This window comes from Aquarana catesbeiana, linkage group LG04, assembly GCF_042186555.1.
Source record: "Aquarana catesbeiana isolate 2022-GZ linkage group LG04, ASM4218655v1, whole genome shotgun sequence".
Classification (NCBI taxonomy): Eukaryota; Metazoa; Chordata; class Amphibia; order Anura; family Ranidae; genus Aquarana; species Aquarana catesbeiana.
In genome coordinates, this window is record NC_133327.1 from 41,419,101 (window position 1) to 41,442,493 (window position 23,393).

General features: G+C 43.4%; 1 protein-coding gene and 1 long non-coding RNA gene across 7 annotated transcripts in view; one reads left to right on the top strand and one right to left on the bottom strand.

Moving 5' to 3' along the window:
- LOC141139198 (uncharacterized) overlaps positions 1-23,393 on the top strand; it is a 1,175,459-nt gene that overhangs the window by 484,796 nt on the left and 667,270 nt on the right. The gene's annotated exons all lie outside the window — the stretch shown is intronic.
- Positions 1-23,393, bottom strand: part of LOC141139181 (cytochrome P450 2K1-like) — a 109,108-nt gene that overhangs the window by 50,451 nt on the left and 35,264 nt on the right. For all 6 annotated transcript variants that reach the window (XR_012243730.1, XR_012243731.1, XM_073625087.1 and 3 more), the window contains 3 exons: positions 22,700-22,862; positions 3,780-3,929; positions 836-996 (listed from right to left, as the gene is read on the bottom strand). Coding sequence is in view for 4 of the 6 variants with exons in the window: in XM_073625087.1 (XP_073481188.1) it covers positions 836-996; positions 3,780-3,929; positions 22,700-22,862 (474 nt within the window). In the remaining 2 variants the exon portion in view is untranslated. The remainder of the gene's footprint in view (positions 1-835; positions 997-3,779; positions 3,930-22,699; positions 22,863-23,393) is intronic.

A 23,393-nucleotide genomic window follows, 5' to 3' on the forward strand; every position in this document is an offset into this window, starting at 1 on the left:
GCCGATGTATATCGGCATGAGCCAGTCGCCAAGTGGTTAAAGTGGGATTCCCATTTAAAAAAAAAAATTAAAAGTCAGCAGCCACAAATACTGCAGCTGCTGACTTTTAATTGGACACTTACCTGTCCCATGGTCCAGCTATGAGGGTGATCAAAGCCCTGCTTGTCCCTCCCTCCGCTCGGCAGCGCCAGCATTTTAACTTCACAGCCAGGCACCCACTGCACATGCGTGAGCCGTGCCGCTCGCCGTCTCTGGCCCCGCAATCATCTGGGACCGGGCACATGTCCCAGATGATTGACAAGAGGGAGGGTGGAGAGGCGATCTCCCTTCCTGCGCCGAGGGAAGTGACGTCAGGAGCCCAGGCACCGAAGGAGGCAGACTACGAGGGATCCCCTAGCAACAGGCATTTAAAGGTGAGTAAAAAAAAAATTTTCTCCAAATGTTTTTTTTTTTTTTTAAGCACATTACTAATTTTTTTTTTTTTTTTAGGGGTGGAACTCCACTTTAAGTACATTTTCGTTTTACATACATGCTCTGGTCCCATTGTGTAAAAGTGGGGTATGCCTGTGGGCTTTTGTGTAAAAGTGGGACATGCCTGTATTTTCTCTACGAGATTCATGCTTGTATCAGCTCCATCCAGTGGCCAAAATGCAGTATAGTTTTCCCAAAATACCTTTACCTCATTTTAGCCGCTGGATGAAGCTGAGGATACAAAAACGAATCTCTTAAAAAAATACAGTGACATTTACCTGAGCTTGCACAAATGCTACTGAAAATCATGCAACAAATGTTTTATGAATTGACCACTAAATGTCAAAAATATGAATTAACATACCATGACCATAGGTGATCCAACTAGTCTTATGTTTTCATTTATTAAACTCATTAATCTTAGGAATACTGGATCTTCATAGTTAAAGCGATGGCCCAGTAAGATGGACACAATGATATTGGCCACGGCAGCATTCATTGTCATGGTGTTTTCAAATGGTTTTCCTGAAATTATATTAAGGTTGTGTTGAGAATGGGAATAAATAGTAACATTAAAACATTGTTTTATAAAGTGTAAAAATGTGTAGTCAGAATTAGAGTCTCTCAAAAAAAATATTGATATTGGCTCAAAGTATTTTATGTTTACATTTTTAAAATGAAGCATTGTATTCGTTTAGGGCTATATATTTCAAATCTTTATTTTACAAATAAACATTTAACACATTTATGCCCATGACACTGAAGTCAGGGAATATGGGCTTGTTTACCCTTGCTTCAAAATGTGGCATTGGATCACTGGAGGGCGCTTGATAGCCTTGCATGTGTTCGATAATACTGTATGTGGCTAAACCAAAAACATCAAGATATGATGTAAGTAAAACGTTATTTATACATAAACTATAGATAAATGTATACAATAATACATATTAATGAATACAAGCAAGGCTATCTGGCGCCGTCCGGTGATCCACTAAACATTCGGTCTTATTGTAAGTAAAACCTCATTCAAGGGCTCTCCCATATAATTTGGGAAACTTTAGGAAAATTGATTGATTCTTTTTTTTATCAATATAGCCAGGACTCTCTGTCGTTACGGTAACCATTCTACCATCTCTGTCCTTTTCTTTGGGGGTACAAAACATCACTATAATGAACAGATGTTCCATTCTTGAATAAAACAAATTCAACCATGGGATAGGTAAGTGCCCAACACATGTCTCAAGGTAGAAATAAAAATTCAATATTTTAGTTTTAGATTTTTTGTTAGATCTTTTGGTTTATGTTTATATTTGTACAGGTAGCAAAGACCATGATATGTTATTGATTTTAGAGAGGTTTTAAATTGATTTGAAACAAAATTCATTGTTTTATGTGAGTGTATCATTGTTGATTAAGCACCCTTAGGGCTTTTTTACACTTGCTTCAAAATGTGGCATTGGAAAAGCTTTTTTAAAGCACTCTGAATGCCAATCAAAGCACCTGTCACTAAATAAGATGATAAGCTTATAGTCCTGTTTACATGTTGTGTTTTCTTTATTTAAAAAATTATACCCCATTTTGCTTTCTTGGTGCCTCAAAGTGTCTCCAAAGCCTCCATAGAAGTCTATGACAAAGCTTGCTAGCAGCACCTGCAGCTTTTGGGAGGCTTTTATTCAGCTTTAGCTTTGCTTTGTTTTGGAGGTATTATTGCAGGTATGAAATATCCCAGGATATGCTGGAAAACAGACAAGCAAACCAAAAAGAAGTCATCAGCTGTCACTTCCAGTTCATGTGTATATTTTCTGGGAGTACAAACAAATGGGCACTGCCCCCACCTATAACTGGCCTTTGCAGCAAGGAGCACATGGAAGGGCAACACATGCATGCAAATGTTGAAGCGGCAGGTGCATTAATGTGTCTTAAAGTTGAAGCAAGTGTAAATGAGCATCTATGACTGTACTCTTCGCTGGTTCTCTTCCTACTTATCCAACTGCACCTTTAGCCTTACCTACAACTCTACTTCCTCCTCTCCTCTTCCTTTCTCTGTTGGGGTTCCCCAATGTTGTGTTCTTGGACCTCTCATATTTTCAATCTACTCCTCCTCCCTGGGTCAGCCTCCCATGGCTTCAAATACCATCTTTATGCTGACGACACCCAAATCTATTTCTCTACCCCTCAGCTCACTCCCTCAGTCTCCTCACATATCACTAATTTACTAACAGATATGTCTGTCTGGATGTCACACCACTTCCTCAAACTTAATCTATCCAAAACGGAACTTATACTTTTTCTTTCACCATGTGCCCCTTCCCCTAATCTGTCTCTCAAAATCAATGACACAACTATCAGCCCATCCCCACATGCCAAGGTCCTAGGTGTAGTCCTGGACTCTGTACTCTCCTTTAAGCCCCACGTCCAATCACTGTCCAAATCTTGCCGCCTCAACGTCCGCAACATCTCCAAAATACGCCCTTTCTAACCAATTACACAACAAAGCTCTTAATTCATTCCCTGGTTATCTCTCATCTCGATTACTGCAACTCCCTACTCTTTGGATTACCTCTACATAGGCTATCCTTCTTCAATCCCTCCCTTCTAGTTTGTAAACTCTAATGAGCAGTACACTCTGACTCCTCCCTGTTTTGAATTGTATTGTAACTGTACTGTCTGCCCTTATGTTGTAAAGCGATGTGCAAACTGTTGGCGCTATATAAATCCTGTATAATAATAATAAAAAAATATTTTCTAAAGTGCAAGTGCAGCAGAAATTCTTTCTCTGAATAAAACTCTGAGCAGAAATCTGAACACAGCAGTCTGAGAGGAAAAGTGAGATGGAAGATTATTTCCTCTGGCTCATTTAATTGTGTTTGTTGATCTTGAGCCATTGAACTCTGTAAACAGAGCTTTTTAATTCAACAGAGCACCAAAGAATAGACAAGTAAATGTGTAAAGGAGGCTACAGCTCTACCTGCTGGCTGAGTTATACAGTACTGTGTACTGAAGCTGCTAGCATAAGACACACCTCAGACTGAAAAGAATCAGTTTGTTGGCGACTGCTGGCCGTGCTCTTTAATTGCTTTGGAATTATATTAAACTTCTTGAAAGACATATTTTAGTAGTCTGCAATTTCCTCTATTCAGTAGCAGCATTGATATTATAAAGCATAATACCCTGAAAGACCCTGTCTACCTGTAAGATATCATCTCTGTAACATGTGTCTCTTCAGTTGAATGCATTATGAAAGGGGTTAGACTCCCTGTCAGATTTTTATTACTGTTTGCCAAAAAAAAAATTGACAATTGACGAACCTCCAAAAGATTTAAACTTGTTCACCAAACATTCACACTCTTCATTAATCGTGTTTTCAATGGTTTTCTTCCCCATTCCAAAATCTCTTAGTGTTGAAAGAGTAAATCGTCTCATCACTTTCCAGTTGTCAGCATGAGAAAATATAATACCTAAAAGGAGACTAGATAAACAAAAAATACATAAAGCATGTTTGACACTGCCCTATTTATTACTTTAGCTTTATTTTCCACGACAGCTTCAGGATAAGTTCACTGAAAGTGAATTACTTAATTTCAGTGGATGTATGCATAGGCGTGTGCAGGGGGTGTGCCTGGTGTGCCTGAGCACACCCTAATCACTACGTGCAGTGCTGATTCTCCCTACTGCCTGTGTTTTCTCCCCAGGTTGCACCCCCCCCTGCCCCGTACTGCTGCTGGCTTCCCTACTCTTCCCAGGCTGCTGTTGGGGATGTTTTAGAATAAAGAGAGAGCGGGGGAACTGGCTAGTAAAAGTGTAATATAGCAGTGTAATATACTCGCTCACTGTGTTCATTTATAACGGAAGCATAGTAAACTGTAATTGCTATGCCTCTGTTTGTGAATAAACAGGAAGTCACTCAGCACAGAGCACTTCCCGTTCATTGACTGTCCTGTGCAACTGAGCCTGCAGAGAACAGCATGTGTGTTTGAGCTTAAAGGGTGCACACCCTAATGCAATAGGCTGCACACATCTATGTATGTATGCATGCAATGCACAGCTACCAGTGACTGGTATTTAGAACCTTCCAAAAGAGATCACAGCACTTCCTCTGACAATACCGTCTTTTTTTTCAATTGAAAGAAGACCATTACCATATTGGTTCAGGTATCATATATTATTATTATTACCCACACAGGCACAGGGAGAACATGCAAACTCCGCCCAATATATATATCGCCAGAATTGGCATGAATTAGGGTGCTTACCCATAAATGCAATGGATGGATCGAAGTGTGCTCAAGTCTCACAGAGATCAGACTACTACCTTCTACCTATCTACTTTGTGCTGCTTGAAAAATACATTGTGAGTCTGAATGATTTATCATAAAAAGAAAGGAAACTAGGGGAATGTTTTCTCCAACCAGCAACAGACTGATGGTATTATTCTGTCATCAGTAGGATGACGTCAGGTCCAAAGCAACTTCAACCAAAACTTTGCATGTTCAACATTTAGGGACCAGCCAAACAGTTGGCTGGTTTTCTAGACTGAACATCAACATCCTGCTGCTTTTCCTTTTGTGCAGGTTGCCAACATCATTGGTAAGCAAAATGCTGGTGGCCACTGGCATCTTAGCAACCACTATCCTACTGTCTGCTGGTTTGTAAACAAGCAGACTGGTATCCCTGAAAACCTCATTGATCAAATATGGTTATTACTATATCTGAGCAAATGGCGGCAGACAGCTCACTGCCCCTATGTTTACATTCAGCAGGGAACTGTCAGTGGTGACATGGAGTTCGTCGGGACCAGATTGATGTGCACGATCACTGTTATTTCCTTTTACCATGTCATGACTCATTATGATTGACTAGATGACGTAATTGACAATGGATATATATTGTGGGATTTTTTTGGATGAGGTGCAAAACTGGGGGCTCTTCACCATCTACATAGGTATAAGGTGCTTGCAAAAAAAAACAAAAAAAAAAACACATCGACCCTGCCTAACAATTCATGTTAAAAACAGTGTGTTTAGTAGCACACATTTGCAAATACAGAATGTGTGAAAGCTGCAGTGCCTCTCCAATGCTCATCTGTATACTGTGCGGTCCCAACTCTTTATATTTGAGAGACTCAAAGTTGGAGCACATATAGCATTGGATAAATTAAGGGCAGGTTTGCCTGGAGAGAGCCCATGGACACACTGCATGCCCAGCAAGAGCAACATAGCAGCTGAAGGCATCCAATGTGTCCCCATGCCAAATATTGTCAGATGAGGTCAATATGTTTTTTTGCAGGTTAGTTAGTAAGTGTGCTGGGAAATTTTTTGTCTTTTTATGATGTGCATTGCTCTTCCATGGGCACTTTACTATAAAGACTAGTTATAAATTGGGGTGGTTGCCATTTTTAGCTTTATAGCTTGTTTGCTGGATTTGGTGTGGGGACACTTCATCTGCCATTGTGCTCTTTTTGAGTGTCCAGTGTGTTCCTGTGCCTTTAAGGAGGAGTGGGTTCCCTCCAGACAAACCTGCCCAAAAATCCCAATAAGTATGTATTATTTGGCTTCTGCAAAAGTTATAGCTTCTACAAACTATGGTATATATACTGCAATTTACACAGCTTTGACACTATACTGGTAATGGCAGCGATCAGCGACTTATAATGGAACTGTAATCGGTTGGCGGGCAATATGGCACTAACAGACATTGGCTGGGAGGTACACTGACATCACTAGGGACACTAATACAGTGACCAGTGATATTGCTGTACAGTGTACACTGTATTAATGACACTAATGACACTGGCTGGGAAGGGGTCAGCATCTAGAGGTAAGCAAAAAGTTAACTGTGTGCCTAACAATGTGTAATGTGTGCTGCTTTTACTTTACTATCTGGCTGTTTTTTATCTCTGCTTTTCAGAGAGAAGAAACTGCCAGATCGCTGTTCGCAGTATACATTGCAGAGAGATTGGGAAGGAGGTGGCTCCCCTAACAACCTCCAAAGGAGGAGAATTAGACTATCTGGGTACCTCAGACACAATACACAGAGTAAAATAGAAAACATTTTATTTATACACAAAAAGGGTTGTATAAATACAGGGTATCCAGATACAACAAAAATAAACATAAATAAAATTCAAAGGGTGTGTTGAGATATATTCAAACTATACATATGTTCCGCTAATACTTGATGTACTCTGGTTAGGAGACAATAGGTCTTAGTTGGTCCTTAATGGACATATATTCTTCTACATGTTTCGCAGATTGGTACTGCTTCTTCAGGAGTAGGGATGAGCTTCGAGTTCGAGTCGAACTCATGTTCGACACGAACATCGGCTGTTCGCCAGTTCGCCGAACAGCGAACAATTTGGGGTGTTCGCGGCAAATTCGAAAGCCGCAGAACACCCTTTAAAAGTCTATGGGAGAAATCAAAAGTGCTAATTTTAAAGGCTTATATGCATGGTATTGTCATAAAAAGTGTTTGGGGACCTGGGTCCTGCCCCAGGGGACATGTATCAATGCAAAAAAAGGTTTTTTCGGGAGCAGTGATTTTAATAATGCTTAAAGTGAAACAATAAAAGTGTAATATTCCTTTAAAATTCATACCTGGGGGGTGTCTATAGTATGCCTGTAAAGGGGCACATGTTTCCCATGTTTAGAACAGTCTGACAGCAAAATGACATTTCAAAGAAAAAAAGTAGTTTAAAACTACTCGCGGCTATTAATGAATTGCCAGTCCGACAATACACATAAAAGTTCATTGATAAAAACGGCATGGAAATTCCCCACAGGGGAACCCCGAACCAAAATTTAAAAAAAAACGGCGTGGGGGGTCCCCCTAAATTCCATACCAGGCCCTTCAGGTCTGGTATGGATTTTAAGGGGAACCCCGCGCCAAAATTTAAAAAAAAATGGCGTGGGGTCCCCCCAAAAATCCATACCAGACCCTTATCCGAGCACGCAACCTGGCAGGCCACAGGAAAAGAGAGGGGGACGAGAGAGCGCCCCCCCTCCTGAACCGTACCAGGCCACATGCCCTCAACATTGGGAGGGTGCTTTGGGGTAGCCCCCCAAAGCACCTTGTCCCCATGTTGATGGGGATAAGGGCCTCATCCCCACAACCCTTGCTCAGTGGTTGTGGGGGTCTGCGGGCAGGGGACTTATCAGAATTTGGAAGCCCCCTTTATCAAGGGGACCCCCAGATCCTGCCCCCCCTGTGTGAAATGGTAAGGGGGTACAAAAGTACCCCTGCCATTTCACAAAAAAAGCGTCAAAAATGTTAAAAATGACAAGAGATAGTTTTTGACAATTCCTTTATTTAAATGCTTCTTCTTTCTTCTATCTTCTATCTTCTTTCTTCTACCTTCTATCTTCCTTTGGTTTCTTCCTCCATCTTCTTCTTCTTCTGGTTCTTCTGGTTCTTCCTCCGGTGTTCTCGTCCAGCATCTTCCTCCGCAGCGTCTTCTTCCCTTCTTCTTCTCGGGCTGCTCCACATCCACCATGATGGGAGGCTCCCGCTGGGTGACCCTGCCCCCTCTGACATCACGGGGAATGCCACAGGGAAGTCCCCGTCAAGTCCCCGTGCATCCGAGGGGGCGGGGTCACTGGGTGGCTCCTTCCTCATGTTATTTAAGAACCATCAGAAGACGAGAAGTGTCACACAGCGGGAGCCTCCCATCATGGTGGATGTGGAGCGGCCCGAGAAGAAGAAGGGAAGAAGACGCCGCGGAGGAAGATGCCGGATGAGAACACCGGAGGAAGAACCAGAAGAACCAGAAGAAGAAGAAGATGGAGGAAGAAACCGAAGGAAGATAGAAGATAGAAGAAAGAAGAAGCATTTAAATAAAGGAATTCAAAAACTGTCGTTTGTCATTTTTAACATTTTGAAACTTTTTTTGTGAAATGGTAGGGGTACTTTTGTACCCCCTTACCATTTCACACAGGTGGGGGGCTGGGATCTGGGGGTCCCCTTGTTAAAGGGGGCTTCCAGATTCTGATAAGCCCCCCCGCCCGCAGACCCCCACAACCACCGGGCAAGGGTTGTGGGGATGAGGCCCCTGTCCCCATCAACATGGGGACAAGATGCTTTGGGGGCTAACCCAAAGCACCCTCCCAATTAGGGATGAGCTTCGAGTTCGAGTCGAACTCATGTTCGACTCGAACATTGGCTGTTCGCAAGTTCACCGAACAGCGAACAATTTGGGGTGTTCGCGGCAAATTCGAATGCCGCGGAACACCCTTTAAAAGTCTATGGGAGAAATCAAAAGTGCTAATTTTAAAGGCTAATATGCAAGTTATTGTCATAAAAAGTGTTTGGGGACCTGGGTCCTGCCCCAGGGGACATGGATCAATGCAAAAAAAAGTTTTAAAAACGGCCGTTTTTTCAGGAGCAGTGATTTTAATAATACTTAAAGTCAATCAATAAAAGTGTAATATCCCTTTAAATTTCGTACCTGGGGGGTGTCTATAGTGTGCCTGTAAAGGGGCGCATGTTTCCTGTGTTTAGAACAGTCTGACAGCAAAATGACATTTTGAAGGAAAAAACTCATTTAAAACTACCCGCGGCTATTGCATTGCCGACAATACACATAGAAGTTCATTGATAAAAACGGCATGGGAATTCCCCAAAGGGGAACCCCGAACCAAAATTAAAAAAAAAAAATGACGTGGGGGTCCCCCTAAATTCCATACCAGGCCCTTCAGGTCTGGTATGGATATTAAGGGGAACCCCGGCCAAAATTTAAAAAAAAAAAATGACGTGGGGTTCCCCCTAAATTCCATACCAGACCCTTCAGGTCTGGTATGGATTTTAAGGGGAACCCCGCGCCAAAAAAAAAAAAAAAAAAACGGCGTGGGGTCCCCCCAAAAATCCATACCAGACCCTTATCCGAGCACGCAACCTGGCAGGCCGCAGGAAAAGAGGGGGGGACAAGAGTGCGGCCCCCCCTCCCTCCTGAACCGTACCAGGCCACATGCCCTCAACATTGGGAGGGTGCTTTGGGGTAGCCCCCCAAAACACCTTGTCCCCATGTTGATGAGGACAAGGGCCTCATCCCCACAACCCTGGCCGGTGGTTGTGGGGGTCTGCGGGCGGGGGGCTTATCGGAATCTGGAAGCCCCCTTTAACAAGGTGACCCCCAGATCCCGGCCCCCCCCCTGTGTGAAATGGTAAGGGGGTACATAAGTACCCCTACCATTTCACGAAAAAAGTGTCAAAAATGTTAAAAATGACAAGAGACAGTTTTTGACAATTCCTTTATTTAAATGCTTCTTCTTTCTTCTATCTTGCTTCATCTTCTGGTTCTTCTGGCTCTTCTGGTTCTTCTGGTTCTTCCTCCGGCGTTCTCGTCCAGCATCTCCTCCGCGGCGTCTTCTGTCTTCTTCTCCTCGGGCCGCTCCGCACCCATGGCATGGGGGGGAGGCTCCCGCTCTTCTCTTCTTCTCTTCTTTTCTTCTTTTCTTCTCTTCTTCTTCATTTTCTTCTCCGGGCCGCTCCGCAATCCATGCTGGCATGGAGGGAGGCTCCCGCTGTGTGACGGCGCTCCTCGTCTGACAGTTCTTAAATAACAGAGGGGGGCGGGGCCACCCGGTGACCCCGCCCCCCTCTGACGCACGGTGACTTGACGGGACTTCCCTGTGGCATTCCCCGTGACGTCACAGGGAAGTCCCGTCAAGTCACCGTGCGTCAGAGGGGGGCGGGGTCACCGGGTGGCCCCGCCCCCCTCTGTTATTTAAGAACTGTCAGACGAGGAGCGCCGTCACACAGCGGGAGCCTCCCTCCATGCCAGCATGGATTGCGGAGCGGCCCGGAGAAGAAAATGAAGAAGAAGAGAAGAAAAGAAGAAAAGAAGAAGAGAAGAAGAGAAGAAGAGAAGAAGAGAAGAGCGGGAGCCTCCCCCCCATGCCATGGGTGCGGAGCGGCCCGAGGAGAAGAAGACAGAAGACGCCGCGGAGGAGATGCTGGACGAGAACGCCGGAGGAAGAACCAGAAGAACCAGAAGAGCCAGAAGAACCAGAAGATGAAGCAAGATAGAAGAAAGAAGAAGCATTTAAATAAAGGAATTGTCAAAAACTGTCTCTTGTCATTTTTAACATTTTTGACACTTTTTTCGTGAAATGGTAGGGGTACTTATGTACCCCCTTACCATTTCACACAGGGGGGGGGCCGGGATCTGGGGGTCACCTTGTTAAAGGGGGCTTCCAGATTCCGATAAGCCCCCCGCCCGCAGACCCCCACAACCACCGGCCAGGGTTGTGGGGATGAGGCCCTTGTCCTCATCAACATGGGGACAAGGTGTTTTGGGGGGCTACCCCAAAGCACCCTCCCAATGTTGAGGGCATGTGGCCTGGTACGGTTCAGGAGGGAGGGGGGGCCGCACTCTCGTCCCCCCCTCTTTTCCTGCGGCCTGCCAGGTTGCGTGCTCGGATAAGGGTCTGGTATGGATTTTTGGGGGGACCCCACGCCGTTTTTTTTTTTTTTTTTTGGCGCGGGGTTCCCCTTAAAATCCATACCAGACCTGAAGGGTCTGGTATGGAATTTAGGGGGAACCCCACGTCATTTTTTTTTTTAATTTTGGCTGGGGTTCCCCTTAATATCCATACCAGACCTGAAGGGCCTGGTATGGAATTTAGGGGGACCCCCACGTCATTTTTTTTTTTTAATTTTGGTTCGGGGTTCCCCTTTGGGGAATTCCCATGCCGTTTTTTATCAATGAACTTCTATGTGTATTGTCGGCAATGCAATAGCCGCGGGTAGTTTTAAATGAGTTTTTTCCTTCAAAATGTCATTTTGCTGTCAGACTGTTCTAAACACAGGAAACATGCGCCCCTTTACAGGCACACTATAGACACCCCCCAGGTACGAAATTTAAAGGGATATTACACTTTTATTGTTTGACTTTAAGCATTATTAAAATCACTGCTCCTGAAAAAACGGCCGTTTTTAAAACTTTTTTTTGCATTGATCCATGTCCCCTGGGGCAGGACCCAGGTCCCCAAACACTTTTTATGACAATAACTTGCATATAAGCCTTGAAAATTAGCACTTTTGATTATTCATGTTCGTGTCCCATAGACTTTAACGGTGTTCGCATGTTCGAACGAACTTTTTTCCTGTTCGCATGTTCTGGTGCGAACCGAACAGGGGGGTGTTCGGCTCATCCCTACTCCCAATGTTGAGGGCATGTGGCCTGGTACAGTTCAGGAGGGGGACGTTTTTTTTTTATATTTTGGCCGGGGTTCCCCTTAATATCCATACCAGACCTGAAGGGCCTGGTATGGAATTTAAGGGGACTCCCACGCCATTTTTTTAAAAAATTTTGGTTCGGGGTCCTCTGTGGGGAATTCCCATGCCCTTTTTATCAATGAACTTTTATGTGTATTGTCGGACCGGCAATTCATTAATAGCCGCGAGTAGTTTTAAATGACTTTTTTTCCTTTGAAATGTCATTTTGCTGTCGGACTGTTCTAAACATGGGAAACATACGCCCCTTTACAGGCATACTATATACACCCCCCAGGTATGAAATTTAAAGGAATATTACACTTTTATTGTTTCACTTTAACCATTATTAAATTCACTGCTCCTGAAAAAATGGCCGTTTTTAAAACTTTTTTTTGCATTGATCCATGTCCCCTGGGGCAGGACCCAGGTCCCCAAACACTTTTTATGACAATAACTTGCATATAAGCCTTTAAAATTAGCACTTTTGATTATTCATGTTCGTGTCCCATAGACTTTAATGGTGTTCGTGTGTTCGAACAAATTTTTTGCCTGTTCACATGTTCTGGTGCGAACCGAACAGGGGGGTGTTCGGCTCATCCCTATTCAGGATTAACACATAGGAAAATATCTAAAGTGTAATGGCAAAAAACAAGTACTAGCCAAAAGCAAACTATAACCAGGGTATATACAAATCTGTCAAATAAACATTATAGAATTCAAATAGATAAAAAAGGGGGGGAGAAGACACTGGCGCTTACTACGAGAGATCAACACACTGGGACGGATCAAGATAAGTGGCGCTGCCAATACTCCCCTATAGCGGATGTGGGGGACAATTATGAGAGGATGCAAACATGCTGCATAGTAACTATACAATATATAGGCTGTAAATATGTAACCACAGGAACAAGGAAAGGAGGGGGTGGGGAAGGGGATGAGGGGGAAGGGAACTGGGAGGGTGGAAGGGGAAGGAATAGGAAAAACCAGAGGGGGAGAAAGGGAAGGGAGGGAAAGCAAGTGGGAAGGAAGGAAGGAAAGAAAGAAGGAAGGAAGGAAGGAAGGAAGGAACGAAGGAAGGAAGGAAGGAAGGAAGGAAGGAAGGAAGGAAGGAAGGAAGGAAGGAAGGAAGGAAGGAAGGAAGGAAGGAAGGAAGGAAGGAAGGAAGGAAGGAAGGAAGGAAGGAAGGAAGGAAGGAAAGAAGGAAGGAAGGGAAAGAGAGGGGGAGGGAAAATGGGACAGTAGAGGGAGAGAGGAAAGGGGGGACAAGGAAGGAAAAGGGGGAACAATGACTTATCTCTCCTCTCCTTTCCCCTTTCCCTCCCCCCTCTATTTCCCTTTTCCTCTTTTTTCCAATTCCTTCCTTTGCCCTACTTTTCCATCCCCCCACCCCCCACTTTCCCTCCCTCCCTTTTTCTTCTCCTCTCTTTCTCTTCCTTCTGCTCTCCCCCTTCCCCCCCTTCCTCCTCTGTTTTTTGTCCCCTTCCTTCCTCTTCTTCCTTCCCAGTTCTCTTTCCCTGCATCCCCTTCCCCACCCCCTCCCTTTCCTTGTTCCTGTGGTTACATATTTACAGCCTATATATTTATATTTATTATAGTAGTTATGCAGCATGTTTGCATCCACTCATAATTGTCCCCCATGTCCGCCATAGGGGAGTGTTGGCAGCGCCATTTGTCTTGATCAAGTCCAGTGTGTTAATCTCTCATAGTAAGTACCGGTGTCTCCCCCCACCCCTTTTTTATCCATTTAAATTTTATAGTGTTTATTTGATAGATTCGTATATACCCTGGTTATATTTTGCCTTTGGCTATTACATGTTTTTTGCTATTACATTTCAGATATTTTCCTATGTGTCCTCCTGAAGAAGCGGCACCAATCCACAAAACATGTAGAGGAGCATATGTCCATTAAGGACTAAATATGGGCCGAATGGACCCCTGCTCGGTTAGCACCAGAACTTTCGAACACCGCGAAAGTTCAGACCCGAATAACGAACCCCATTTAAGTCAATGGGACCCGAACGTCAAAAATCAAAAGCGCCCATTTTGAAGGCTTATATGCAAGTAATTGGGCATACAATGGGTTATAGGGGTCCGGGTCCTGCCCTGGGGGACATATATCAATAGAAAAAAAAAGTTTGTGAAAAACGTCATTTTTAAATGAGCAGTGATTTTTTGATTTTTAAAGTGAAAGCGTAAAAATTAAAAATTCCTTCCAATATAGTGCCTGGGGGGTTCCCTTAGTCTACCTGTAAAGTGGCAGATCTGTACCATGTCTAAAATCTGCTGCAGTAATACTTGCATTTTTAAAGCCCAAAAAAAGACATTTTCGCTGCAAGCTGCCTTTATTTTGCTCAGCAACAGCTGGGGAGCCAGTGTGTATGATGAGGCCACAATGTAGTTCACTGGGAACAAGATTGGAGATATTTTGGATATATTCTGGTGTTACTTTGACTTTGTATAGAAGTAACGGGTGCGTAAAAATTGGTCTTCGGGTGACGGTGGCGCCTTCTCACCGTAACCCTTTAGAGGTACTCTTGATGAAAGCAAAAATTGGCCTTGCTGTAAAAAATTGAAATAATATGCACCTGTCAAACAGGTGCAGAAAAATTGGTCTTTGGGTGTTGGGGGCGCCTTCCCATCGTAACCCTATAGAGGTGCTCTTGATGAAGGTAAAAAAAATTGCAATGATATGCACCTGTCAAACAGGTGCTGAAAAATTGGTCTTTGGGTGTTAATTGTGCCCATGAAACCTATACCAAAAACATTCTTCCAGATGAAATGATTGAACACCCTCAAAGCTAGGCAGCCTTGAAGTCCTGCAGAGATTCCACATTCCAAAAAGACTTAATCAGTGACATCGGCATCAGGGGCTTTATAGTTGGTAATCCAGGACTGATTCATTTTTGTAAAAGTCAAACGGTCCACAGAATGCCCGTTTTGAAAGCACGTTGGATGCAGGGCAGCCCAACAACTCAATAGCATGCTGGGCAAGTTCTGGCCAGTGGTCTATTCTCATGACCCAGTAAGTCAGTGGATTGTCAGCTGGAAAGCTCTCCATCTCTGTTTTGGCCCCGAGGTAATCGTCCACCATGTGATGCAGACGCTGCCGATGGGATGTGGAAGCTGACAGCCCTGGGTGTCGAGAACTAAAAAAATTCCAAAATGTCTCACTTGGGCAGATGCCTTCTCCAACGCTCCTCTTTTGACCAACAGAAGACTCAAAACTACGTTTTCCACTGTAACCTACTGGAGTCAGGAAAATGTTCAATAAAATCCTCTAACATGTCCTCAAGAGATTTTATCTTCTGCACTCTCTGTGGGGATGGGATGAGTTCTGAGACCTTCCCCTTATAACGATGGTCAAGGAGGGTTGCCAACCAGTAATCATCCTTTTCCTTTATGCCACGTATTCTTGGGTCCTTTCACAGGCTTTGAAGCCCATGCACCTCAAATTTGCCAAGGCTTGAGAAGCAGACTCCTCGGGGACACTCAGGATGACAGCATCTGGAACTTCCTCCTCCCATCCACGTACTACTCCCAAGGGTCCTGGGGTTAGAAAGCCATCGCTTACAGATTGACGCATGTCTTCCTCTTCTTCTAAGCCTATGAAAGTGCCAGAATCCTCCTCCTCCCTCTCTCCTCCTGTGTGTTCTGTGACATAAGAATTATGGTGTCTGGATAAAGTGGGCCTTGAGAGGTAAGAAAGTCCTCCTCTTCCTCCTGCTGCTCTGCCTCCAGTGCCCTGTCCATAATGCCATGCAGAGTCTGCTCCAGCAGGAACACAACAGGGATTGTGTCACTGATGCATGCACTATGCAAAGCTGAATGATGGTCCTCCTCACTACACTCACACTGTCCCTAGACTGGCACTAAATGAATATTCTACACTGACAAAGCAAAATAGCACACTAACTAATAGCACTGAACAGAGCCCTGTTCTATCTCTCTCCACGCCAAAATCATACTGAATGGGGCATGAATGAGCCATGATTGGATAAAGTCATGATGACAGTGTCCAATCACGACTCTGACAGTGCTCTGTGCCCTGATTGGCTGAAGCTTTCTCTGCTTCAGCCAATCAGGGCTTGCAATGCACTGTTCAGTGCGGGCCGGGGGCAAACAATTGGTCGAACAACCCTTTTGTTCAGCTTGTTCACCGAACATCCGAACAATGAAAGTTCGGCCAGAACTTATGCTTGGCCGAACCTTTTGCCCATCCATATTAGATTCATTTCCGGTCTAAATCAGAATGATCGAGGTACTGTTCTAACCCATGAAGCAAGTAACGTAGAGATTTATTTTCTGGACTTGCGAATTAGGGTTATTGATGGGCAGATCATTACTTCCACATACTTTAAAGAGACTGACCGCAATGGTTATATAGTTGTTAAGAGATGCCGCCACAAATCTTGGCTAAAGGCAATCCCCAAGGGTCAGTTTCTCAGACTGAGGCGCAATTGTATAAATCATGATGACTTTGACAGTGAGGCCTCGGTTCTTGGAAAGAGATTTATTGAGAAAGGATACAGCCCTACTGAATTGGACAAAGCTCTTTGTTTGGCCAGAGCAAGAAATAGAGAGGAGCTCTTGATGGTCAAACCGAAGAAGCTAGACGATTCATTTAAATTTTCCTTTATCACTGGCTATTCCAATCAACATTTTCATGTTAAAAAAATAATGCAAAAGCATTGGAAGATGTTGAAGGCTGATCGACTCCTGGCCTCTGTTTTACCAGAACAACCACGGGTTGTATATAGGGGGTTCCACCATTAAAATTACAGGTGGTACCCAATATTGTGGATCCGCCTAAACAATTATCCTTTTTCCAGAATATGGGTGGCTTTTACCCATGTAGGAAGTGCCCTATCTGCAAACTGAATAATATCAGGGGTAGGAGGGTCGATTCTTTTCAGTCAATGGCCACCCAGGAAACTTTTGCGATCAAACCCTTTATCACATGTTTGACAAAATATGTGGTATATGTGATAAAATGTACATGCGGGAAACAATACATTGGTCGAACTAAACGTATGCTACATGTTCGACTTAGCAATCATGTGGCCAACATCAATCGAGGCTTTACCAAACATAGCTTTTCTAAGCATTTTGCTTTAAAGCATGATCAGAATCCAGAGGGCACTACCTTTCTGGGCATTGATAAGTTTTGTGGTCACTAGAGGGGTAGCCATATGGTGAGGGAAATATTCCGTCTAGAAACCAAATGGATTTATTTAGCCCAAACTTACACCCCATTTGGTATGAAAGTTGAGTGGGATGTAAATGCATTCATTAATAATAGTTAGGTTGCTGTTGATCCATTTGGATATAGATTTGTTCCAGCTGGACTTTTTTTATGACCTGTTTTGATTGTGTTAAATTTTTTAGATAATGATCATGAGTATGTACAGTACCGCGAGATGGCGCTGCCTCTTGGTTCTCTACGATGCGATTACTTCTCTCCTATTAGCTCAATGTCCACTTTTGTTATTTTATAGTTTGCATTCCATTGGGAACTTCTTGTTATGTTTTATGATCCAATGGCCTAATGGCTCTACTGCAGTTTTTATTGCATAAGTATTTTTGCTATTGAAGTATTTTAAAATGTTTGAAAACAATTTCTTTTATATTTATTTTAACTGATTATTTATAAATAGTCTAGACATTTTTGTCCTTTATGGATTTGAGGATATTTTTATCCAAATTTAATAATTATATATAAGTTTTTGTTTTTTTACGTTCGTGGAGCGCATCTTATGGTGTAGCCCCTGGGCCTATTTCCGGCTTTTGCGTTCCAGAAGCGGGAGGATAATTACTTGCGCCTCCTTGGAGCGCATACAATTTTTGTTCTTCCTGATTCCGTCTCTCTATATAAACCCCCGAACGTCACACGTCACAACCACCCCCCTGATGATGCACGATAGTGATGAAACGTTGGGCGGAGCTTGAGGACGAGTGACGCGTCGGAGAGGACGGAGGAGCTGTGACCATCTCAGCGGTAGGAAGCACTGGCCGCTTTATTCATTTTGCCCTTATCTTTTTGCCTAAATGTGAGTGTTCATTTGAAATCGGTGCTTAATAAATTTGTCATTATGTGGAATGTCTGCGCAATGAGTCCTTCCTTTTTCATTCACATGTACACTTAATGCTTTGCTGCAAATGTGGAGTGCTTTCGCTGGCTATTAATCCTTATTGCATTATTGGAGCGAGGAGCCTGGGATAAAGAGACGCCTGTTTCCTGTGGTTACCACTCTATTGTTATGCTACACAACCCACTTGCTGACGGTAAGGGTCAGTGTGTTTGGGTGATAGTGATGGGCTTCCTTTCACTTTATGCCTGTGGAGATTTGCTGTGAATTGCTCTTGATTGCTTCAGACAACTTATATATAAAAATCTTCTATGGACTTTTCAATCATATTTTTTCTAGCGCTAGCGCTACACCTATATCCCACACATTTTTTTATTGTATCCAACAATACTGTGTCAGCTGCTCATTTCTTATTGTTTTAGACATAGCGCAACAAACTCAAGCTTTAAATTCCATCCATATTAAGGACCCACTAAGACCTTTTTCATCAAGTATTAGCAGAACATATGCATAGTTTGAATATATCTCAACACACCCTTTGAATTTTATTTGTGTTTATTTTTGTTGTATCTGGATACCCTGTTTTTATACAACCCTTTTGTGTATAAATAAAATATTTTCTATTCTTCTCTGTGTATTGTGTCCGAGGTACCCAGATAGTCCAATTCTCCCCCTTTGGAGGTTATTTGGGAATCACCCCCTTCCCAGTCTTTCTGCAATTGATATTTGGATGATGGTACCCCCCTTTTTTTAATTTTTTTTGTAATCCTGCTAGAGGCTAGCCCTTGTGTTATTTGTTCACAGTACACAGTCGTTTTTGTAAACACAGGACTCTGGAGACAGCCAATCAGCTGATTTCAGCCAAAATCATTGGCTGAAATCAACTCCAAACCCGGGTAAAAGTTGATCATGTACATGTATGTAATCATGCTTGTACCTGCCGTCCGCTTGCGGCATATTTGCTGTTAGTGGTTGTCAGGTAGTTAAAGGGATTTTATAATTTTTGTAAGGTTTTCCTACCTTATTAAAGAGCTACATTTTATTTGCATTTCCATGCCCTTTATTTGACAATCACTTGTCTATAGGCTTGAAAATGTCTGGAATTAATTTTAAAGATTTGTCGTCCTTTGACTTTAATAGGGTTATTATTAACATTTGAACTTCAGTGCAGTTTGAGGAAACTCCAGAGAACCGAACCCTGGTCTGTTTGATACATCCATAGACATCAACCTCAATGATCCTTTCAAGTATACCTTGACAGGCTGTGTGTAAAGCTCATGGTCCCTTTTAAGATTGCAGATGGTTCCGTGTACAGTAAAAATGAATGAAAAATAAATATATGTGTTCTACATTCTTTGGAACTATTATTTAATAATTATTGCATTCATGTGGAATCTGATAGATATACAAGTAAGCTAATAAATACATTTGAATAAAACAGAGCCAGTATATCATTATATTCAAAGTTTGTGTGTAAAATATAAAGGTAACGTGAAATACCTTGTCACAGTGAGGTAATATACATCCATGCAGAATTTATCTTCTGGTCTGGATCTCCCATAGAGCCAAAGTAGACAGTGAAGGTGAAAAATGAGAAGTATTTTTATTCATTTCACATAATGACTCAATTGTTCAAATCTAAAAAGGAACAAATCTGACCACCCCGATCATCCTGCTCTCATAAATACAATGATGGTAATAGAAGTACCAAATTATAGGCAGAAAGTAGCTTTTGAAAAAGTGAGGGAAACCTCAAAGCATTTACCTTATGTAACAAAAATGGAAATTGAAGCTCCACACCACTGCTAAGAGGTATATAACTGTACTTCGATAATGCCAGTGGTACAATCCATTACAAAAAACGTAAATATCCCCCTGTACTAGGAATAAGGCATGACAAGTCCTTTTTATTGAGACATCTGGGGTCAATGAGACCCTAGATATCTCTACCTCTACCCTGAAAAGCATGATATATAAAAAAAAATTTGATTTTTGCTTTCAAGAGAAGAAAAAAACTGGCAGTGTTTACTGCTTACATCTGCCAGTGCCAGAAGTCAGGACGTTGCTTCTGGTCTCCCAGGGTCATAGAGCTGAACCCAGTTCTATGGTAATCCGGTGCCACTGCCATATCAGTGATCCGGGTTCTGGATCATGTTGGGAGAGCATTGGGAGTGTTGGAAGAGCCCGGAGAGGCACCGGAGGGTGGCGGGAGGGGATGTCCCTCCTCCCACCACCCTCCTGAATAGCCACTAGGATAGCTTTTACTTTACAGAGAATCGCTGGCTGAAAAGAAAGGTATCTGAATGGTGCCTGTAGCTGCAGGCAAAGGTGTAGCTTGAAGCTTGTGGACCCCGATGCAAAAGTTGACCTGGGCCCCCTCCCCACTACCACCCACCATTCCCGCCGTGTGTGCAGATACACCGACCGCACGCCAAGATACTCAAAGTGGCTTAAGAGTTTAAAGTTCCCAGAGTTCCTCCTTACATTAGAGGACAGGGATCACCCCTGGAGAATCAGAGGACAGGGATCACTGCTGGAGAATCAGAGGACAGGGACCCCTGGCAGGTCATTTGGCAGAGCTCCTTTCCCATTCCAGCGCTGTAAACAGCTCCCCCCACAATACACAGGGCTGAAATCACATTCCTTTACACACAGTCTATCAGCCTTCACAGGGTGTATCTGGCTTATATGTTGCTGTTCTGACCTATGAAATCCCCTGGTCGGAACAGTAGTGTAGTTGCAGTAGGCAAATACACCCTATGCAGATCATGGCTGACTGGCTGTATTGTAAAGGAATGTGATTTCAGCCCTGCGGAGGAGGAGCAGTATAGAATGCTGTACTGGGAAAGAAGCTCAGCAGCGGGCATAGCATCCAGGGTGGAGGGGGTGGTCAGGGGGCTTTGGGAGGGCAAAACTTAGATCTGGGGGGCAAAGCCATGTGACATGAAATCTGGAGCCAGCAGCCCCTCAGGGGCCCCTTTAGGAGGTTTTAAGGGATTTGTTTTAGCAATTTATGAAGGTTTCTATGTCAGTGATGGCAGGTGTTGGGGGAAGGTCACCTCCCAGAGGTGCATGTCTTTTCCCCAGTTGTCAGGGAAGTGTGGTAAGCAGACATCCCTGGGTGGGGGGGTACATAGAATCCCAGCTAGTGACTAGAAGACACTGAGCGGTGTCTTACCTCACCAGTGACATCGGTCCCATCGTGGCTACAGGACGGCACTCTCCTCCTCTTAACTTGATGAGCTCAGTTTCCGTTCCATGTTGCCAGCACACAGCACAGACACTTCCCCATCCTGGGCTGTTCTCACCCCATGCTCATCTCCATTCAGGAAATGGCTAACAGCTTCTCCCCAGACAATGAGAACAGAGGGGTGTGGACTGTGGAAGGCAAAGTGGAAGCCCAATACTGGAGCGTGGCTGTGGGGACCTAGGGCAGATCAGAGCTGGACTTTGTGGAGGATATGATAATATGACAGGGAGGCTGCAGGGGCCTCCTGGAGCTAGGGGTGGGGTTGTGATTGTGATCCCTTCCACCCCCTTATGCTATGCTCATGGCTGCAGGCATCCTTCAGATATTATCACGTCAACCCAAGGGCGTCATATGATATCCTACAGGTGGAAGTGGTTAAGCTAAAATGAGATCTGTTGAAAATAGCAACCAATGAAAACAGATTAGTTATCTTTAAAGTTAACTTTAAAGTTATTTTGTCAACATCTGATTGGTTGACATGGGCAAAATATGTATGTAGCACCATTGTCCTAAACAGGGCTGCTAGCAAATTTAATTGTGCTAGGTGGTAACTAAGCCTAGCTAATTTGTAGTCTTTGATCAAATGGGTTTCTCCTAATCTTGGGTTTAACTGTGATTTCTCTCTTTTGTCAATAGGTGGCACTGTTACCTTGGGCATTAGAATGATAGATTACAGTGAATTCAGGTTATGAGTGAATATGCTTTTCTTAGCCAATCAGCAGGAGTTTCTTTGGCCACTAAGGCTGCTGGGATAGTCTATTTATTTGGAGAAAGTCAGGTGATCAGGGTTTTTTCCACCTGGGCTGCGGCTTGGGTGGGTGTGTGTGGAGCAGCAACAGAGGTGTAGGCCTGAAGCCTGAGGCCTAACCACGTGTAAAGAGGCTCGGCCATAGGGGAGCCTGATCATTGCCAGGAGGCAAGGGAGAGAAAGTTGCCAGAGGGTCAACCACTCTTGTTGCCAGAGACAGGTGTAAAGGGATGGAGTTCTGAAGGAGTACCAGAGCAGACGCCTCATCAGCTGGGGACTATGAATTAAGTGGGAAAGCTTCAGAAGAGAACTCATCCAAGAAGTACAGTGGGTAGCTGTGAGTAAAGCTTGAAGGAGTGCAGCAGGTAGTTGTGAGTAAAGCTTGAGGGATCCAGCGGGTAATTGAGTCCGAGGAATCCAGCGGGTAGCTGTGGGTGAAGCTTGAAGAATACAGCAGGTAGCTGTGAGTGAAGCTTGAGGATCTACAGTGGGATACTGTGAGTAAAGTTGTTGCTATAGAAGACAGCAGTTGCTACGAAATTCAGATTGCTGCATTCAGCATAAAGGCCCTTTTTCTGTATCGCTGTCCGCCATTTTTTTTTTGTCCAAGGATTCTGCCAAGCTGCTATTGCATTTGCCGAAGGGTGTCCTGTGCCCTACCCCTCTCTCCCACCATTCCTGTTAAGAGAAATAAAACTCTCTTTGTTCATTATTAAAAGTGACTGGCGCCTATCTTTCCATCGTACACTACACCCACCATGCCTAGTAAACTGCACCCTGAGGAGGAATGTTAGCCCTCACTGACTGTGGGGGTCACCACCAGGCCTCTGGTGGTCGGGGAGAGCGCTACATATATGCTAACATTTCTAATAGATCAGCCTCTCTATGAAATTAGCAAATATGATGTTACAGAAGAATGAAAATGGAAGTTACCATGTCCTTTGGACAAGTCCTGAAATATGGGGATGTAAGGTCTCTCAGAAAACTCTTCAGAATGGTTGATGAGAGCATCTTTCACTGTCTCATAGCCACACAGGATTACTATCTTTTGTGACCCTATTTGTACGCTGAACACTGAGCCGTATTTCTTAGCCAGCTGCAAAGGATAGATTATTATTATATTAATTATATTAAGTTTATAACCGGAGATAAGTAAATTGATCAGCGATTCACCAACTTGCCAACCTGGCAAAACTGAAAGTGCTACTTCAAATTAGAATTTGCCAAGCTACCACAATGTTATTATTAACATAGTTGCCAATATTCTGTGACTTTCTAGGACAACCCCAGGTTTTAAAAATCTGCTCCTAGAATATTTTTTATTTTTGCAAATGAAAAGTTTAATTCAGAATTACACTTCAAAAGAAGTAATCATTTAATTCATTTTAATTTCATTCTACTGTATATCATCAAATCATAAAGTACTTTTCGAAAAGATTAAGGGAAACAATAGATGGGGTTTAAAGTAACTTCAGTAGTAACAAATTCTCAATTTTGATCCATTATTTGTCCTACATTCACTTACATTTTGTACCAGTTATCTTCCATGCAGAAGTCTTCACTGTATACTTGATGCAGTTGTTGCAAATTTAGTGTTCGTGCATATTATACATTTTCTTGTAGCTGA